Raw genomic sequence first — 19,163 nt, 5'->3', positions numbered from 1 at the left:
GGGTCTCAATGGTGTCTGAGGGTATGGAGTCCCCATAGGTTCTGTACAGGGTCCCTACAGGATCTCCATAGGGTTTCTATGGGGTCTGAAGGTTTTGGGGTCTCTACGGGGCCCCATAGGGTCTGCGGCTTTGCGGTCCCTATGGGGCCCCCATGGGGTCTCTATGGGGTCCCTATGGGGGTCTCTATGTGGACTGAAAGTTTTGACGGTCTCTATGGGGGTCATCTTTATTGGAGTCTCTATGGGGTCCCTATGAGGTGCGAGGGTTTGGGGTCTCTACGGCGTCCCTATGGGGTACTCCTCGGGTCTGAAGCTTTGGGGTCTCTATGGGGTCTCTGTGGGATCTCTGTGGGATCTCTATGGGGCCCCATGAGGTCTGAAACTTTGGGGTCTCTATGGGATCTCTGTGGGATCTCTATGGGCCCCATGAGGTCTGAGGCTTTGGGGTCTCTATGGGGTCTGAAATTTTTGAGATCTCTATGGACTCCCTATGGGGTGGAAAACTTTGGGGTCTCTATGGAGTCTCTATGGGGTTTGAGGCTTTGGGGTCTCTATGTGGTCTCCATGGGGTCCCTACAGGATCCGAGGCTTTGGGGTCTCTATGGGGTCCCTATGGGGTCCCTACGGGATCCGAGACTTTGGGGGCTCTGTGGGGTCCCTATGGGGTCTCCACAGCATGTGACAGATTTAGGGTCTCTACAGGTCTAGAGTCTCCCTAGGAGTTTCTATGGGGTGTGAGCATTTTGGGGTCTCCATAGGGTCTCTATGGGATGCCTATGGGATCTCTATGGGGCCCCATGGGGTCTGAGGCTTTGGGGTCTGTATGGGGTCTCCATAGAATCTGAGGGCTTTGGGGACCCTATGGGGTCTCTATGGGTCCCTGTGGGATTTCTATGGCTCTCTATGGGATTTCTTGTGTCCCTATGGCTCTCAATGCCTCTCTATGGGATTTCTATGGGATTTCTACGGCTCTCAATGGGTCCCTATGGTTCTCTAGGGATTTCTATGGCTCTCAATGGGATTTCTGTGGCTCTGTATGGCTCTCTATGGGTCCCAATGGGATTTCCATGTGTTCCTCTGGCTCTCTATGGATCCCTATGGGTCCCTATGGCTCGCTGTGGGTCCCTATGGGACTTCTATAGCTCTCCATGCGTCTCAATGAGTTGCATGGAGAGCTATAGAATGATTGGATTTCTAAGAGTCTCCATGCGATTTCTATGGGTCCCTGTGGGTCCTTGTGGGATCTCTATGTGTCCCTATGGCTCTCAATGGTTCCCTATGGGGCCCTATGGGGTTTCTATGTGTCCCTATGGCTCTCAATGGATCTCTAAGGGGTTTCTATGGCTCTCAATGGGCCCCAATAGGATTTCTCTGGCTCTCTATGGGTCCCTATGGGATTTCTATGGGTCCCAATGGCTCTCTACGGGTCTCAATGGGTCCCTATGGGATTTTTACATGCCTCCACGGAATTCCTATGTGTCCCTATGGCTCTCAGTGGCTCTCTATGGGTCCCTATGGGTCTCTGTGGGATTTCTATGGCTCTCAATGGCTCTCAGTGGGTGCCTATGGGATTTCTAGGGCTCCCTATGGGTCCCTATGATTCTCTATGGGATTTCTAGGGCTCCCTATGGGTCCCTATGATTCTCTATGGGATTTCTAGGGGTCTCTATGGGCCCCTATGATTCTCTATGGGATTTCTAGGGGTCCCTATGGGCCCCTATGATTCTCTATGGGATTTCTAGGGGTCTCTATGGGTCCCCATGATTCTCTATGGGATTTCTAGGGCTCTCTATGGCTGCCTATGATTCTCTATGGGATTTCTAGGGCTCCCTACTGGTCCCTATGATTCTCTATGGGATTTCTAGGGGTCTCTATGGGTCCCCATGATTCTCTATGGGATTTCTAGGGCTCTCTATGGCTGCCTGTGATTCTCTATGGGATTTTTATGGCTCCCTACGGGTCCCTATGATTCTCTGTGGGATTTCTAGGGGTCTCTATGGGTCCCCATGATTCTCTATGGGATTTCTAGGGCTCTCTATGGCTGCCTGTGATTCTCTATGGGATTTTTATGGCTCCCTACGGGTCCCTATGATTCTCTATGGGATTTCTAGGGGTCTCTATGGGCCCCTATGATTCTCTATGGGATTTCTAGGGGTCCCTATGGGCCCCTATGATTCTCTATGGGATTTCTAGGGGTCTCTATGGGTCCCCATGATTCTCTATGGGATTTCTAGGGCTCTCTATGGCTGCCTATGATTCTCTATGGGATTTCTAGGGCTCCCTACTGGTCCCTATGATTCTCTATGGGATTTCTAGGGGTCTCTATGGGTCCCCATGATTCTCTATGGGATTTCTAGGGCTCTCTATGGCTGCCTGTGATTCTCTATGGGATTTTTATGGCTCCCTACGGGTCCCTATGATTCTCTGTGGGATTTCTAGGGGTCTCTACGGGTCCCTATGATTCTCTATGGGATTTCTAGGGGTCCCTATGGCTCTCAATGGGTCTCAATGGCTCTCAATGGATCCCAGCGTTTCTCAGTGATGCTTCCGGTCCCTCCTTCCCTCCGCTCCCGGTTCCCCCGCTGCCTCCGTTACCGCCTCAGCGCCTCTCCCGGTCCCGGTAGTCCTCAGCCATGGCGGATCCGGGCCCGACCCCGCGGGCGGTTCCGGTGGGGCCGGGCCGGTCCGGAGACAGGAATGGCGGCGGCGCCGGAAGCGGCGCAGAAATGACGTCACCACTGTGCGTCAGAAACCGGAAACGAAAGGCGTGGCTTATGTCCCGGCCGCGCCCTTCTTATTCTTTACCGCACTGGGAGAAATGAGGGCGGAAGTGGCTTCTAGACCGGAAGTTGGTCACATCGGGAAACGGATATCGAGCGCGGTGGTTCCGCCAGCAATTGAGTTCCCCCTCTTTAATGTGGCGCGAATCCCGCAGCTCCTTAATCCGGATTTACGCCCACTTTACTCCGGATTTACTCCGGATTTACACCCCTTTACCCCTCCCACCCCCCCTTCACTCCCCACTCACTTCCCATCCTGGATCCACCCCCTTTACTCCACATTTACACCCCCCTCGCTCTAGTTTTACTCCAGGTTCACTTCATTCCGCATTCACACCACTTTACTCCGGATTTACTCCATCTCTAATCCGGATTTACTCCCAGTGTATTCCAGCTCCCACCCCCACTTACGCTCCCAATCACAGACCCACTCCTTTTACTCCACATTTACACCCTCTTTAATCCGGATTTATTCCAGATTTACACCCCCTTTACTCCTCCTATTCCCACTTCGCTCCCCATTCACACCCCCATCCTGGATCCGTCCCCTTTGCTCCACATTTACACCCCCCTTACTCCAGTTTTACTCCAAGTTCATTCCACATTCACACCCACTTTACTACGGATTTACTCCCCCTTTACTCCCACTGCACTCTATATTTACTTCCAAAATAATCTACATTTATTCCACATTGACTCCAACTTAACTCCACATTCACTCCTCATTTACTCCATTTTACTCCAGGCTTACTCCCAAATTACTCCACATTTACATCACTCCACATTTACTCCACATTTTCTCCCACAGTTCTCAACATCTACTCCACGCTGTCTTCCACGTTTACTTCCAATTTACTCCACGTTTTCTCCACATTTCCTCCCACATTGCTCCAGGTTTATTCCCACATCACATCCACTCCACATTCACCCCATATTTTCTCCCACATTTACTCCCCCTTTACTCCACGTTTACTTCCAATTTAACCCACATTCAGTCCATATTTACACTCACGTTGCTCCACATTTCCTCCCACATTTACACCACTTTTACTCCCAAATCACTTCAATTCTTGACGGGTTACGCCATCACAAAAACAGATAAATCCATCACGCCTTCGTTGTTATCATCAGCAACGCTGCTGGTTAAGTAGCCCACACCGTTCAGTTGAAACTACAGCAGCGAAGGAAGGGGGGGTATCTCGTCTCCGCCCAGGCTCAGCAAACATCGCCTCCGCTCGTCCCAGACACGAACTGCGGGCTGGAAATCTCACGAGCAATGAAAGCTCCGGCCGTGAGGCTTCCCGCACAGCGCTTCGCCGCAGAGCCCACGGCCGCCCCCCCGGAGCGCGGCACGCAGCGCAGCGCAGCGCAGCCCGTCCTGCGGCCGCCCCCCGCCCCGCGTCATCACGGCGGCGGCTCCGCTCCGCCCGGCGGCCCGGTCCAGGCAGCCCGGCCGAGCCCGGAACTCCTCTTCCGTCACGGCCACGGACGGCTGCCTTCCGACGGGACGGGGCTCGACCTTTGCTGGGCTCCGCGGCTCCGTGTCCCCCACGCTCCCTCCTGTCCCCTCCCCTCCCCCGCTGAAGGTCGCTCCGAGCGGCGCCGTCGGCGCTGTCACCTCCCAGGCTGCAGCTGCCGGGATGTGACGGCGCTCAGCGCTGCGGGCCGCTCTGCGCACAGACGGAGCCGTCGGTGCCGCTGCCAGGAGAACGGCCGACTTCTTCCCAGCAGAGCAGGTGAGAACGAGCGGGGCGCGGCGCGTCACCCACCGTGGGCACGGCGTTGCCATCTGCAGGAGGAGCGGAGCGGAGCGGAGGAGCGTCCCGGCGCTGCCTTCCCCGAGGGCTGCGCGCCCTGCCCGCTTCCATACCGGCGGTGGAGGCGGTGCTCCGGCAGGCTGCGCTGCTGGCAGCTGGGTCTGCGCTGAGGCTCGGTGCGTGCGGGTGCTGGGGGCTGCGCTTAGAGCGTTCCTCAGCGAGCTGGGGACTCAATGAGCTGGGTGCTCAATGAGCTGGGTGCTCAGAGCTGGGGACTCAATAAGCTGGGGACTCAATAAGCTGGGGACTCAACAGAGCTGGGGACTCAATGAGCTGGGTGCTCAGAGCTGGGTGCTCAGTGAGCTGGGTGCTCAGAGCTGGGGACTCAACAGAGCTGGGGACTCAACAGAGCTGGGGACTCAATGAGCTGGGTGCTCAATGAGCTGGGTGCTCAATGAGCTGGGGGCTCAACAGAGCTGAGGACTCAACAGAGCTGGGGACTCAATAAGCTGGGGACTCAACAGAGCTGGGGACTCAATGAGCTGGGCGCTCAATGAGCTGGGTGCGCAATGAGCTGGGCGCTCAATGAGCTGGGTGCTCAACGAGCTGGGTGCGCAATGAGCTGGGTGCTTTTCTGCACGTCCCTGGCGATTTTCTCTTTACCGTTTTCTAGCAGTTCTTCGCAGCCCGTCCCCCTGGTGTTTCCAGGCACTTCAAAGCCCCCCGAGGCGGCACAGGCTGTCCCTGATGTATTTCTCCGCTTGCTTTACCGCCGGGACCAACTCCTTTTTCCCATTTCTCCAGTTTCTTGGCCTGCAGCTAGCTTAGATGATAAGCAGACGTGCTGCTGCTGCTGCTGCTGCTGCACCGCCTGTTCAGAGGAAGGACCTTTAATTACAGCGTTTCTTTGTGGAGTCAAGGAGCTCAGTCTGTGTGCCATAGAGGCAGGTGGGTGACAGCAGGAGCATCGCAGCTCCCACCCCATGCAGCAGCAGAGATGGAGCTGAGGATTTCGGTTCGGGGAGAAGGGCGCAGAGGACGCGCTGCCGTCTCCCTGTTTCTCTGGGGCTGGGATCAGTGTTTGGACTGGAGGAGCGGGCCCCAAGGCCGTCCATTTCAGTCACTGAGACCCGAGTGCTTTTCAGGATGGTTTACAATTGCAGAGGAGCGTTTGGCGCGCGTTTCTGGTCCGGAAGCCAGATTTGGTACACAACGATTTGTCCCATTTCAGCTTTAACTCCTCGCTGTCTGAACTGCACGCCCAGCTTCCCGGAATGGAATTGGGTCGGCACCAACATTTGTGTTCGGATGTTTATGAAAAAGGCTTTCCCAGGTGGTCCGTAGGATATCTGGCATTAAGATGAACGTGTGGCTGTCGCCGTTCGTTCACAGATCATCTTTTTCCTGGGGCAGGAGCGGCCAAAGCCTTTGGGCATCCTTTGTTCTGACCTCAGGCCCTGCTGCTCCTCTGCTGGTGGTAGACAGGGGAGCTGGGAAGCCGCTTTCCTTTCTCTGCTGGCCCCGACAGTGCAGGAGCTGAAATGCTCTCCTTTCCTTCACTCTTAGCCAGCGTCTGCAACGCTACAATTAGGCTGAAAATAATGGCAGGAGGCTGATTAAGAACGACGCCCCTAGGAATGCCCGGGGTTCATGTTTTCTGTTTGCTTCTTTGGTTTCCTGCAGGATCAATCACTCCGCTTTCAGACATTTGTCCGTAATACTTCAGACTGATTTTCCTTTGCTTTAGTTTCTGTCCCCTGCTCCTGTTTATTTCAGTTCTCCTTTGCTTCGTGTTGCAACTCCCAAACGTGGCGTTTTGCAGGCACCACCTCTCGCCTTTCATCCTTGTGTGGCCCCTAATGGTTGTCACGGGTGGCTCCAAATACAATACGTGCTCCTAAGGGGGATGCAGGACTCTATTAATGTGATACAGATACGCTGTAGTGATTTAACAGCGCCTTGACAGGAGTGGAGACGGCTGAATCCACTCGGTTACTTGCTGCACAGGGTTAACGCGCACCTACAGACGGCCCTGCTGTTCAGTCACGAGGCTCAGGGCTGACCTTGCTTTCTCAACTAGAAGCACAAAGGCAAGGAGCCTTTGCAGCAGGCGGATCCACTGCTGTGCCAGGTCTTGATCAGGGCTGATGTCTATGGGATCGTATGCCAGTCTAAGAAATAACCCTAGAGAAGCTCTCAAAGCTTCAGTGTAACCACGCGTCTCTTGCAGAAGATCAGCATCGGCGAGGCTGGGATTGACGTCAGGGTGCAAGAGATCTCAGTGCAGGACCTTGGGAGGCAGCTCTGGTCGAAGGGAGATCCTGCTGTGCAGCCTGCTGCTGTGCAAGAACTGCAGGGGCACTTGGGCTGCCATCCGTTTGGGGTAAGGTGACCGGCTCCTTGCCATGCTGTGTCTGTGGTCTGATGCACTGTCATGGTTCTGTTTTTTGTTTTGTTTTTATTTGGGGTTTCAGTATTCCACATCAAAACATCATGTAGTGTACGGGGCATTAAAGTGTCACTGCCCCAATCCCAGGTTCCCATCCCTGTACATTACAGCAGTCACAGGATCTGGCCCTGCCAGGTGGGGGGTCGCTCTCTTTCTGACCTGCAGTGGGTGCTGGAGGTGCTTTCCTGGCCGTTCCAAGCTGTTCAGGTTTGACTCGGTCCCGGGAACTCTCTCTCTCATCTTGTCTGATTTATTAATCTCAATTTCAATTAGATTGTATTGTGTTTTGTTATCTTGTATTCCAATATTATAGTAAAATAAGTTTTCCTCCATAGATTGTTGCCGCTGTTTTCTTCCCTTCCTTCCTTCCCATTTTTGTGGCACTGGGGTGGGGGGGAGAGGGCAGAGGCCTGTCGCCTCCCTGTCACGGACATCGACTGATCTGGTCAATGGCGTGACAGATTTTGGTGGAGAATGCAGGCAGAGCTGCTTTTTAGCTTTTAGAACGAATCTCTTCTTCTCTCCGCTCTTAGAGAGCTCCGTTACGGAGCATTATCAGTAGCTCAGGTTTCTGTGCTGGAAAGCCTGACCTTGAAAGATGAGGCGTGCTGCCAGCATTCTGGGATCTTTGTAAACTTAGAGCACTGCTCAGTCTGGGTAGGGCCTTTTTTCTTTTTTTTTCCCCTCCTCTCGTTAGCTGCAATTCATTAACCCCTCTTTAGCAGGCACCAGCGATGAACTCGTTATCGTGGGGGCGCTGCGTAAAGGATTAAAAGCAATGGCGTTACTCACAACCTACTGGCCAATAATCCAGCTCATATTTATGTGCTGTGGAATTGCATCCGTGTATGGCTACCTGATGGCACTGGTGGAGACGCCTATATTTTACCCATATGCAACGTGGTGTGGTTTGGATTTGGACATCCTAGAAGGAGCAGCTAATTTCACCAACAGCTCCATCCCTAACGGAATAGCTGATTTCACAAACAACACTACCCACGCTTTAAACCACCACCATGACGGCCCCGTCACGGACGCAGGTGGATCCAGTCCGCTCTGTGACACGCGCATTCGCCCCTCACTTGTTGCCTCAGTGTCTGCTCTCCGTTCTTTCAGCCCCCCAGTTTGTGCTGGTTCATCTGTTCCAGCCAGAGTTTCACCAGTGCTGTTGCTGATTGTCTTCCTGTGCAAGTGCCCTGCAGATGGGTTGGGGAGGGCTGGGCTTGGGCAGGGGCTGCTGCGTTCCCTCACAGCTCTCCTGCCGTTTCTCTTCTCCCTGCAGGCTCCAGTTCAACTCCTGCCTTCCAGCCGCGACCATCCCAGCCTGCAGGAGAGCAGCAGATGGCCTCAGCACAGCCACCTCAGGTAGGGGCTGGGGAAGCAGGCAGGAGAGGGCAAAGGGCGAGGGATGTGAATGCAGGGGGGGAGGGAGGTGGCTTCAGCCAGCGTGTGTGTGTGCTGGGGATGGAGAAGGGCTGGGGCTGGAGTTTGTGTCCTGTTTGAGCTGCTTCCCCGGGCCTTGGCTGCTCCCAGCAAGGAGCCTCTTTGCTTGCAGGAGCCCGTGAGCTTTGCGGAGGTGGCCGTGCATTTCAGCAGGGAGGAGTGGGCGCTGCTGGACCCTGCGCAGCGAGCGCTGTACCGGGACGTGATGCTGGAGACGTACCAGTGCCTGGCCTCGCTGGGTGAGGGCTCTGCTGCCTTTCCTCCTCCTTAGGGCACCTCTGGCTGTACGGCCACCCTCTGCAAGCAGGGCATATTCTACCATGCAGTTACTTATTGACCAACACGCTGATAACAAGAGCAAAGGAAACCGAAGCAGCAGTTTCAGAAGGGATTAGTGCATTCTGATAAAAGCCCCAGAGTCACTGCTGGCAAGCAGACATCAGCTCGGAGGGGGAGGATGAGCTCCCTGCAAACAGCTCTTGTGCCTCCAGCTGCAGCATAACAGTGCTGACCCCAGTTACTCCTTTAGAAAGTTTTCTGTTCAGCTCCCATGAAGCTTTCTGATGCCTTTGGCATTGAGGAACTGGGGTGAAAATGATCAAATCCTTTCAAAGGCAATTTTAAAGGAAATATTTCCGAAAAAAAATAATTTTTGGCGATGCCAGAGTCATGCTGGGCTCCAGTGGAAGGCAGCGTGTGATGGGCCGGCGTCAGTTAGGTTTCGCACAATTGTGGTTTCAATGGTGGAGGAACACAGAGCGGAGTTGTAGGACTGTGCCAGAGGGGTGGCAGCGCTCTCACCTCCACTGTTTCTATCGTTGAAGGTCCACTTCCAGCCCCCAAACCTGCCGTGATCTCCCTGCTTGAAAGAGGGGGCAACCCCTGCATCCCAGATGTGCGCAGCCCTGAGGCGCTGTCAGAACTCAGCCCAGGTGAGGTGGTGGAGGGAAGGAGGAGGTTAGGGCTGCAAAAGCCCTCTCTGGTGGGGGAATGTTAGGGGTGCCGCGTGGTACTTTTCTATTTCCTCTGTCATCCAGCAGGAGCTGAGATCACAAATCTAAAGAAGGGTCTGCAGAAAAGTGGTGTGGCCAAAAGGCGGAGAGGCCGCGGCTCCGTGGGAAGGATCAGAAAGGATGTCCAGAGGCGCCTGGAGCAAGCGGGGCGCTTCAAGAAGCCCCTGGGAAAGCATCCGGGAGAGAGGCCGAGGAAGCCTGTGGATTTCAGCACAGGTCCAAAGCAGACTGAAGACCTGAGGAGCAAGGAAGCGGGCCAGAAGAAGCTGAATCTGCATGTGTTGCGTAGGAAAAGCCTTAAAAGGTGTGCCAACCTGGTTAACCGCCAGCGCAAGCGCTCTGGGAAGAGCCAGTACAAGTGCTTTGATTGTGGAAGGAGCTTCAGATGGAGATCCAAATTCACCCAGCACCGGCGCGTCCACACAGGAGAGAGGCCCTTCCAGTGCCCTGAGTGTGGGAAGAGCTTCCAAAGGACTTTCCAGCTCACAGTGCACCAACGCGTCCACACAGGAGAGAGGCCCTTCCAGTGCTCCGAGTGTGGGAAGAGCTTCAAAAGTCATTCCGAGCTGAAGTTCCACCAGAGAGTCCACGCGAGAGAGAACCTCTGTGAGTGCTCAGAGTGTGGGAAGGGCTTCAAGAGCAGTTCCAACCTCAGGGTGCACCAGCGCATCCACACGGGAGAGAGGCCCTACGAGTGTCCTGAGTGCGGCAAGAGCTTCAAAGGGAGTTCCCAGCTCGCTGTGCACCGGCGCATCCACACTGGAGAGAGACCCTATGAGTGCTCCGAGTGTGGGAAGAGCTTCAAAAGGAGCTCCCACCTCACCTACCATCAGCGCGTTCACACCGGAGAGAGACCCTTCAAGTGTCCTGAGTGTGGCAAGGGCTTCAAAACCAGTTCCAACCTCGCCATGCACCAGCGCATCCACACAGGGCTGAAGCCCTTTAAGTGCTCCGAGTGTGGGAAGGGCTTCAAAAGCATTTCTGAATTGAAGCAGCACCGGGGCGTCCACAAAGGAGAGGAATCCTTGAAGTGTCTCGAGTGCGGGGAGAGCTTCGAAAGCAGTTTCGACTTGAGGGTGCACCAGCGCACCCACATCGCAGACAGACCCTTTAAGTGCTCCGAGTGTGGCAAGAGCTTCAGAAGGAATTCCCAGCTCACTTTCCACCGGCGCATCCACACCGGAGAGAGACCCTTTAAATGCTCCGAGTGTGGGAAGAGCTTCAAAAGGAATTCCTACCTCACCTACCATCGGCGCATTCACACCACAGAGAGACCCTTTAAATGCTCTGAGTGTGGCAAGAGCTTCAAGAGCGGTTCCAACCTCAGAGTGCACCAGCGCATCCACACGGGGGTGAGACCCTTTAAGTGCTCCGAGTGTGGGAAGGGCTTCAGAAGGAGTTCCTACCTCACCTACCATCAGCGCATCCACACCGGAGAGAGACCCTTCAAATGCTCTGAGTGTGGCAAGAGCTTCAGGAGGAATTCCTACCTCACCTACCATCAGCGCGTTCACAGCAGTGAGAGACCCTTTCAGTGCCCTGAGTGTGGCAAGGGCTTCAAAAGCAGTTCCAACCTCGCCATGCACCAGCGCATCCACACGAGGGTGAAGCCCTTTAAGTGCTCCGAGTGTGGGAAGGGCTTCAAAAGCATTTCTGAATTGAAGCAGCACCGGGGCGTCCACAAAGGAGAGGAATCCTTGAAGTGTCTCGAGTGTGGCAAGAGCTTCAAGAGCAGCTCTAATTTCAGCTGCCACGCATGCGTCCACGAAGCAGGCAGACTGTAGAAGCGCCCCAGTTTTGTGAGAACCGTCCAGCCTCGTTAGCTGTCTGCACAGGATGCAGAGCCTGCAGCACTCCAGGCTCTCCAGAGCTCCCCAGCCTTCAAATCAGAGTAGGGCCTTTGATTTCAGACACTGTGTCACTCTCTCTCTCTCTCTCTCATTTTATTTAATTGCTCTCAATTCCTATTGTATTGTGTTGTATTCTGTTATCTAGCAATCCGATATCAAATTAAGTTTCCTCCTTAGATCGTTGGCGCTGTTCTGTTTTTTATGGGCCCAGCTCCCTTCTCCCAACCTTCCCCCTTCTCCCTTCCCCTTTTTTTGGGCTGGTAAGCCTTCCGTAACAGGGGGACATCAGGCCACACCGGAGGGAAGGGAAGGGGAGCGAAGGGGAGGGGAGAGGAGGCAAGGCAAGGCAAGGCAAGGCAAGGCAAGGCAAGGCAAGGCAAGGGTGTCAGCCGTTTACAGGCTGCTTCAGCCTGGGGATCTACGGATCTTCACCCTGGGAAAAGGGAGGGGAAAAGGGGGAAGGGACCTAAAAACAGAACAGCGGCAACGATCTGAGGAGGAGAGTTAATTTACTGCATGTGATATTGGGATGCAAGACAACACACTGTAATACAATATGCAATTGGAACTGAGGCTCATAAATAAAATGAGGAAGAGAGTGTGTATCTGAAATTGAAGGCCTCACTCAGATCTGAAGGCAGAGCAGCTGGGGAGCGCACCGACGCATGGCCAGGCAGCAAGAGACAGAGAGAGTGTTGTGATTGCTGTCATGGTTTTGTGACTTTTGGCTTTCGGCATTCCACATCACAACATCACGTGGGGCACTGGGAGTTGAGCTGTTAGTGCTCAAGCCCTGGGTACCTGCCCAGAAGAGAAGGAGAGCTGCATTCCCCAGGGGGCTTGGCGGTCAGGGAGAGGAGGTTTGACTGCTGGCAAGGTCTCCTGATGCTCCTTTCTGCCTCCCCTTTGTTGCGGGCGCTGCTCCCATCTCCCCGCGGCTCAGCTGCACTGCGCCTCTCACCTCAGCCTTGTGCTGAGGCTGGTCCACCTTGCAGACATTCTCTCATTATATCTGATTTATTAGCTTCAATTCTGATTATACTGTATTACAGTGTGTTTCTCCTCAGATCATTGCCGCTGTTTTCAATTAATTTGGGGTCCCTGTTTCCCTTTTTTTCGGAGGCGCAGATCCGTGGATCCCTCCGCCCCGCTGGTCACAGAACCGGGCTGAAGCAGCCCGTAAACCGCTGACATTCTTGGTGGAGAATGCAGGCAGCGAGTTGCTTTGTAGCTTTTTAGAACAAATCTCTGCTCTCGGAGAGCTCCATCGGGAAAGTTTATCTTTTTCACTGGTGCTCACTGAAAACTTGACCTTGAAAGTCCAGGCAGACTGCCAATGTTCCAGCGTTCCTATGATAATTGTAAACTTGGAGCACTGCCATCTTGCTTCTGTAAAGAGAGGAAAAAAATGATCCTGCTTTCTCTTCTAATCCTGCTTGCGGAGGGAGCCGCTAATTTTGCATAACTTGTGATTTTTAAGCAGGCTCCCAGTCTCTCCTTTGAATCCTTTATGCAGTTTTTGAATGCTCACCTGATGGCGTTGTTAATCTCCCTGAATTTGCTGTTCTCAATTGCGGTCGGTTTTTGTATTTATTGTATTTTGAGGAAGCCTGCCCCAGAACCAGGGAATTCTGAGTGGCAGGGGGTGTGGAGAGGCTTGGGAGAGACTTCAGAGAGATGGACATCTTCGGTGCCATGGAACTTTTCTCCTGAACACCTGAAAGACCCTGAGAGCTTAAGCATTTATTTGAGACAGGAACGTTGCGGCTCAGGCAGATCTGAGGAGGCACAAATGATTTGGGGCCTGGCTAATGCTGATCGGGCATTATTCAATAGTATCCCAAAAAGGGAGGGAGCTTGTGAAATTGAGAGAGAGCGTCTGAGAGCTGAGAGGGAGAATCTCCGGGCTGAGCGAGAGAAAAGGTTGAGAGAAAAGGCCTCCAATCTGAGAGGGATGTCCTCAACTCAGAGAGATGCCCTCCAAAGCGGGAGAGACTCCCTGCAATCCCAGAGAGTCTCCTGGTCGAGAAACAGAGTCTCCAAATCCAAAGGGAGAGTCTCCAAGGCGAGACAGAGAATCTCCGGGTTGAGAAAGAGTCTCCTAGCCAGGAGAGAGAAGCTCAAAACATGGCAGGAGTGTCTCTGAGCTGAGAAAGAAAGTCTCCGAGTCAAAGGGGAGAGTCTCCGAGCTGAGAAAAGGAATCTCCAATCTCGACAAGGTGCCTTCGAATATGGGCGAGACTCCCTTCAGTCCAAACTTAATGCCCTCCAACCTGAACTAAATACTCTCATAGTCGAACAAGACAGAGTCCACGCGGAGCTGGACAGTGAGAGCATCGGAACTGGCCAGCCTGACCAAAACCACAGGAGGCACCACCATTGATGTCAGTCGCCCCTGTAAGAGGATGGAAAATGAAACAGATCTCAACTCAGAAGAGAAGAAAGAGGAGGAAAGAGGTGGCCAGTGCTCTATCTTTACACTGACTCATGGATGGTAGCGAATGCCTTATGGGGGTGGTTACAGCAGTGGGAGCAAAATAACGGGCAAAGAAGGGGTAAACCTATTTGGGCTGCTGAGCTGTGGAAAGACATTGCTGCCCAAATAAAGGATATGGCTGTAAAGGCGCATCATGTGGGTGCTCATGTGCCCAAGAGTCGGGCTACTGAAGAACAGCAAAATAACCATCAGGTAGACCGAGCTGCCAGGATTGAGGTGGCTCAAATAGACCTGGACTGGCAGAAAACAAGGGTGAATTATTTCAGGCTTGATGGGCCCATGAGACCTCACACCATCAAGGAAGAGATGCAACATACAAATGGGCTGGAGACCAAGGGGTGGAATTAACCATGGATGCCATTGCACAGGTTATTCATAACTGTGACACATGTGGCACAAGTAAACAAGCCAAGAGGATGAAACCCCTCTGGGAGGAAGGGCAATGGAAAAAGTACAAATATGGGGAGGCATGGCAGGTTGATTATATCACCTTGCCACGATCTCACAGTGGTAAGCATTATGTGCTTACTGTGGTGGAGGCAACAACCAGGTGGCTTGAAACATATGCAGTACCCCATGCTACCGCCTGAAACACCATATTGGGTCTGGAGAAACAAGTCCTGTGGCGACATGGCACCCCAGAAAGGATTGAGTCAGATAACGGGACTCATTTCAAAATGCTCCTGTAAATACTTGGGCCAGAGATCATGGCATTGAGTGCATTTATCATATCCCCTACCATGCACCAGCCTCTGGTAGAACTGAACACTACAGTGGGTTGCTAAAAACCACAAGAGACATCCTCTCTCTCATTATATTTGATTTATTAGCTTCAATTCTGATTATATTGCATTATGGTGTGTTATCTTGTATTCTAATACTGTATTTAGTAAATCAGTTTGTTTTTCCTCAGGTCGTTGCCACTGTTTTCAGTTATTTTGGGGTCCCTGTTTCCCTTTTCCAGAGGCGCAGATCCGCGGATCCCTCCGCCCCGCTGCTCACAAAGCAGCCCGTAAAGCGCTGACAGCTGAAAAGGACCCAAATGATCATCTGGTTTCAACCCCCCTGTTTTGTGCAGGGTCACCAACCTCTAGATCAGGCTGCCCGGAGCCACAGCCAATGGCAGGAGAAAGAAAGAAGGGCAGAGGGGGGAGCAAGGGGCACAGTGGCTCGGTTGTGGAGGAAACTGGTCGGGGCAGTTTTGCTCCTGTGAGCTGCAGCTGGCTTTTACCTCCAGGCTGCTCCACTTTCTGACACCGCATAGGAGTTAGAGAGCTTTCTTCCCCACCCAGATGGGGCACTGCGACCGAAATCTCTTCCACTGAAGGACCAGAGAGGAGCTGAGTTGAGTGCACACACCAAGTGATTCTCGGGTAGCTCTGAGCCATGGCTGCAGGCTCCCCGGAATAGCCGAGGCGCTCCTTTTAATCGCTGCCAGTAAGGCGAGACAGAAGCACCAGCTGCACAGAGCCAAGGGGATCCCCGAGTAGGAGCCCACAGCCGAGCAGCAGGCATCCCGAGTGCGTGAGCAGCCTGTGCTTCCTGGGAGAAACGCGGTGAGGGGTGTTTGAGAACAGCGCCAAGGAGAAACGGGCTTTGAGTCCCTGTTACAGGGGGTTCCGGAGGGATTCAAGGGCCTCCGGCCTCCGTGTTTCCCACAAGTAACGTGGTGATTGAGATCCATGGTGCCCACGAGGAGCTGAAGCGCTTGTTGATTGTGCTGCCCTATGGAGGCTGTCGCCGTGGATTTGGTTGTGACCGTGGATGTGCGAGCGCTGCTGCGGCTGCGCCGAGCTGCTTGCTTATTTTTGTCTGCCTGTGGTGGTGAATCTGCACGCTGGGTCAAGCTTTATCTTACTTTTGTAGCTGCAGCAGCGTCTGTGTGTCGCAGTGCGTGCTGAAAAGCATGAAGTGTATTAAAAGTGTTTGTAGGTTGTTGTGATGGGTTGCAGTTTGCAGAACAGACGGGCACTGGAACAAGAAACAGCCCTACCCCACACACTCCCACCCCCCAAAAGCCCCCGGCCACAGCTGGCAAGGCGCTCAGAGACGGAGAGAGCCGCTGGAGAGACGCTGCAAAGCCTGCTGTAAAACGGTGCCTCATCTGGGAGGTGGGGAGGAATGCAATGGAAGCAAGAATGCCCTTATCTGCAGGGATCCAGGAAACCCGATAGCCTGCAGGCAGCGGCTGGGAGCCTCCGGGGCTGCAAATGGGACTGGAAAAGAGCATTCAGTAGACACCATTGGTTTTTGTATTTAGCAGGGGTTTCATTGGTTGAGACTGGAGGAACTAGAGGATGAAATGAAGTTTTAAAATGGGGATTTTCATGGGCAGGGGAGCTGCCTGCAAGATCAGAGAGAGCTGAGCCAGGGGGAGAAGCCTGGGAAAGGCACAGGCCGAGGCAAGGCACAGGAGAGAACAAACTGAGAAAGCAAAGGAAAGAAAGGAGAAGGATAGAATCAAGAAATTACTGGCGTTGGCCATAATGCAGGGGAAATGACAGAAGGATGGTGGGAACCAAGAAAAGGATATTGAGGTACAACAGAAATGCTGGAACCAAGAAGGCAGACTGTAAGGCCAGAGAGCTCAGAGCAGTGGGAGTCAAACGTTTCTGCGTTTGGATTAGAAAACTGTGTTTTCTATTTTTTATGTCATGGTCTGCACTGCCATGGTTCTTTCTGGGAGTCTTTCCACTATACTTGGGAGGGGAATCTCTGATTGTTTGCATCATTTACCCTCTAGATGAACCTTCCCCAGGAACGCACGCTCCATGGGTCTGCATGCACTTGGCCTCACCCACTGTGGGTCTGTATGCACTTGGCCTTCCCCACTGTGGGTCTGCATGCACTTGGCCTCACCCACTGTGGGTCTGCATGCACTTGGCCTTACAACTGTGGGTCTGCATGCACTTGGCCTCACCCACTGTGGGTCTGCATGCACTTGGCCTCACCCACTGTGGGTCTGCATGCACTTGGCCTTACAACTGTGGGTCTGCATGCACTTGGCCTTCCCCACTGTGGGTCTGCATGCACTTGGCCTTACAACTGTGGGTCTGCATGCACTTGGCCTCACCCACTGTGGGTCTGTATGCACTTGGCCTTCCCCACTGTGGGTCTGCATGCACTTGGCCTCACCCACTGTGGGTCTGCATGCACTTGGCCTTACAACTGTGGGTCTGCATGCACTTGGCCTCACCCACTGTGGGTCTGCATGCACTTGGCCTCACCCACTGTGGGTCTGCATGCACTTGGCCTTACAACTGTGGGTCTGCATGCACTTGGCCTTCCCCACTGTGGGTCTGCATGCACTTGGCCTTACAACTGTGGGTCTGCTTGCACTTGGCGTCACCCACTGTGGGTCTGCATGCACTTGGCCTCACCCACTGTGGGTCTGTATGCACTTGGCCTTACAACTGTGGGTCTGCATGCACTTGGCGTCACCCACTGTGGGTCTGCGTGCACTTGGCGTCACCCACTGTGGGTCTGCATGCACTTGGCCTTCCCCACTGTGGGTCTGCATGCACTTGGCGTCACCCACTGTGGGTCTGCGTGCACTTGGCCTTCCCCACTGTGGGTCTGCATGCACTTGGCGTCACCCACTGTGGGTCTGCGTGCACTTGGCCTTCCCCACTGTGGGTCTGCGTGCACTTGGCCTTACAACTGTGGGTCTGCTTGCACTTGGCGTCACCCACTGTGGGTCTGCATGCACTTGGCCTTACAACTGTGGGTCTGCTTGCACTTGGCCGGACCCACAGCAGGAATGTCCTGCAGAAGGTTGACCATCTGCCCTCCCCCTGCCCAGCGCTCTGTGTTTAACAAAGACCTGGAAGGAAATCAGGTATCAGAACCACTGAGACATCCTGGAAGCGGCGGGGTGGCAACCGACTGAGAGCAGATAACAGGCGGATTAGTGAATGTAAACTGTGGGTAAGATTGTGAGCCTGGAGTATCCAGGCAATGGGGAACAGGGGAGGGGGGCAGGCAGAGAGGGAAACAAGGCCCAAAAGCTGCCCTTGTGCCCTTAGGGGCGCTCCGGCTCGCGGGACGCCCGCCGCTGCAATCGCGAATGAAGTCTGCTTTCATCAGAGATATCCAGATGAAATTATTTGGGTGTTTACAACAGCGCTGAAAGCTGATGGGCGCAGACAGCATCAGCAGCTCGGCTGTTGGCGATGGCGTTGCCCAGGAAAAAAAAACAGCAGCAAAGATCCAGAAAATCATAGAATCATAGAACCATAGACTCATAGAATCATAGACTCATAGAACTGCTCAGGTTGGAAAAGACCTTGAAGATCATTGAGTCCAACCACAACTCAACCATCCTACCCTCACTCTAACACCCCCCTGCTAAATCACGTCATCCAAATGGTTTTTAAATGCATACAGGCATACAGGCATTATATGCATATAGGCTCCCTGGGGAGCCCCTTCCAGTGTTTCACAACCCTTCCTGTAGAGAAGTTTTTCCTGATATCCAACCTAAACTTAACCCTGGTGCAATTTATAGGATTTCGTCTGCATTCTATGGAAAAAAAACCAACCACGTGCTTCTTCTGCTTGACTTCTGGTCACATTTTCCTTTTATAGCCAATTTTCTTCCTCTACAATAATCACACCTGCAGGCCATCCTCTTCATGCCTCTCATCAGAGGCAGGTCACTCAAAAGCCACGGATACAAGGGCAGTAAGTGCAGGATGAAGGTGAGACCCCAGCCGAGGCCCTGGTCACGGGAAGGCTGGGCAATTAAGGTGTAAAATCACTAATTGGAGCCATGGGGAAAGCTGAGCTGCATCCGTTCTTCCAACCATTACAGGAGGAAAATTTCTATAGATGCCTGACTGGCCGGGGCCAATTAATGGAGAGAGAGATCTTAAACAGACCGCAGGCCAAATCGCCTTTGGAAAAGGACGCGTCCAAGGTACGTTCCACAAAACACAGCTGGTGGAGGCTCACGTTCTTCTGTTGCAGAGACATTCCGTCCTGTTCAGACAAGAGCAGAGGGCTTGGAAAATGCCGTTGTACTGGGTGGAAGCATTGGGACGTCTGGGTGGGAGACAAGCTGAGCAGCAATGCTGACCGTCCAGCTGAAGGTGGGAGCAGCGCCGGCAGGGCAGGATGTTCTTTGGAGCAATGGAGGCTGCGGCCTTTGATGGAGAATGTGAGTTTGCTGAACCCCTGCAAGAAGTCTTAAGAGCAGAAATGGAAAAGGCAATATAAAGGAACGCCGCTTTCTAGCGCCGCACTGGGGAGGGGGAGTGGAGAGAGAGTTTTCTTTCTGCGTTTCAGGTGACAGGAGAAGGAAAGAAAGCAGGACGGAGGAGGGAGCAACTGACACAGCGGTTTGCTGCCTGCTCTCAGCTGCAGCCGGCTGTTA

General features: G+C 53.5%; 2 protein-coding genes across 3 annotated transcripts in view; one reads left to right on the top strand and one right to left on the bottom strand.

Moving 5' to 3' along the window:
* Positions 1-2,810, bottom strand: part of LOC125686183 (cyclin-dependent kinase 16-like) — a 38,985-nt gene extending 36,175 nt beyond the window's left edge. Inside the window, 1 exon segment of the mRNA XM_048929908.1 lies at positions 2,596-2,810. The gene's annotated coding sequence lies outside the window, so the exon portion shown is untranslated.
* Positions 2,811-5,492: 2,682 nt separating this feature from the next.
* Positions 5,493-14,701, top strand: LOC125686185 (zinc finger protein 737-like). 2 transcript variants are annotated; one of them, XM_048929909.1, is made up of 5 exons: positions 5,493-6,920; positions 8,269-8,351; positions 8,542-8,668; positions 9,254-9,361; positions 9,467-14,701. In XM_048929909.1, exons 2-5 carry the CDS (start codon positions 8,328-8,330, stop codon positions 11,224-11,226), a joined length of 2,019 nt encoding a protein of 672 aa, XP_048785866.1. In that variant the 5' UTR covers positions 5,493-6,920; positions 8,269-8,327; the 3' UTR covers positions 11,227-14,701. The 2 variants fall into 2 exon arrangements, with proteins under 2 accessions (XP_048785866.1, XP_048785867.1); XM_048929910.1 differs by having other exon boundaries at positions 5,494-6,920; positions 9,470-14,701.
* The last annotated feature ends 4,462 nt before the right edge of the window (positions 14,702-19,163 follow it).

This window comes from Lagopus muta, chromosome 32 (assembly GCF_023343835.1).
Source record: "Lagopus muta isolate bLagMut1 chromosome 32, bLagMut1 primary, whole genome shotgun sequence".
Lineage (NCBI taxonomy): Eukaryota > Metazoa > Chordata > Aves > Galliformes > Phasianidae > Lagopus > Lagopus muta.
This window is presented reverse-complemented; position numbering and strand designations above follow the sequence as displayed.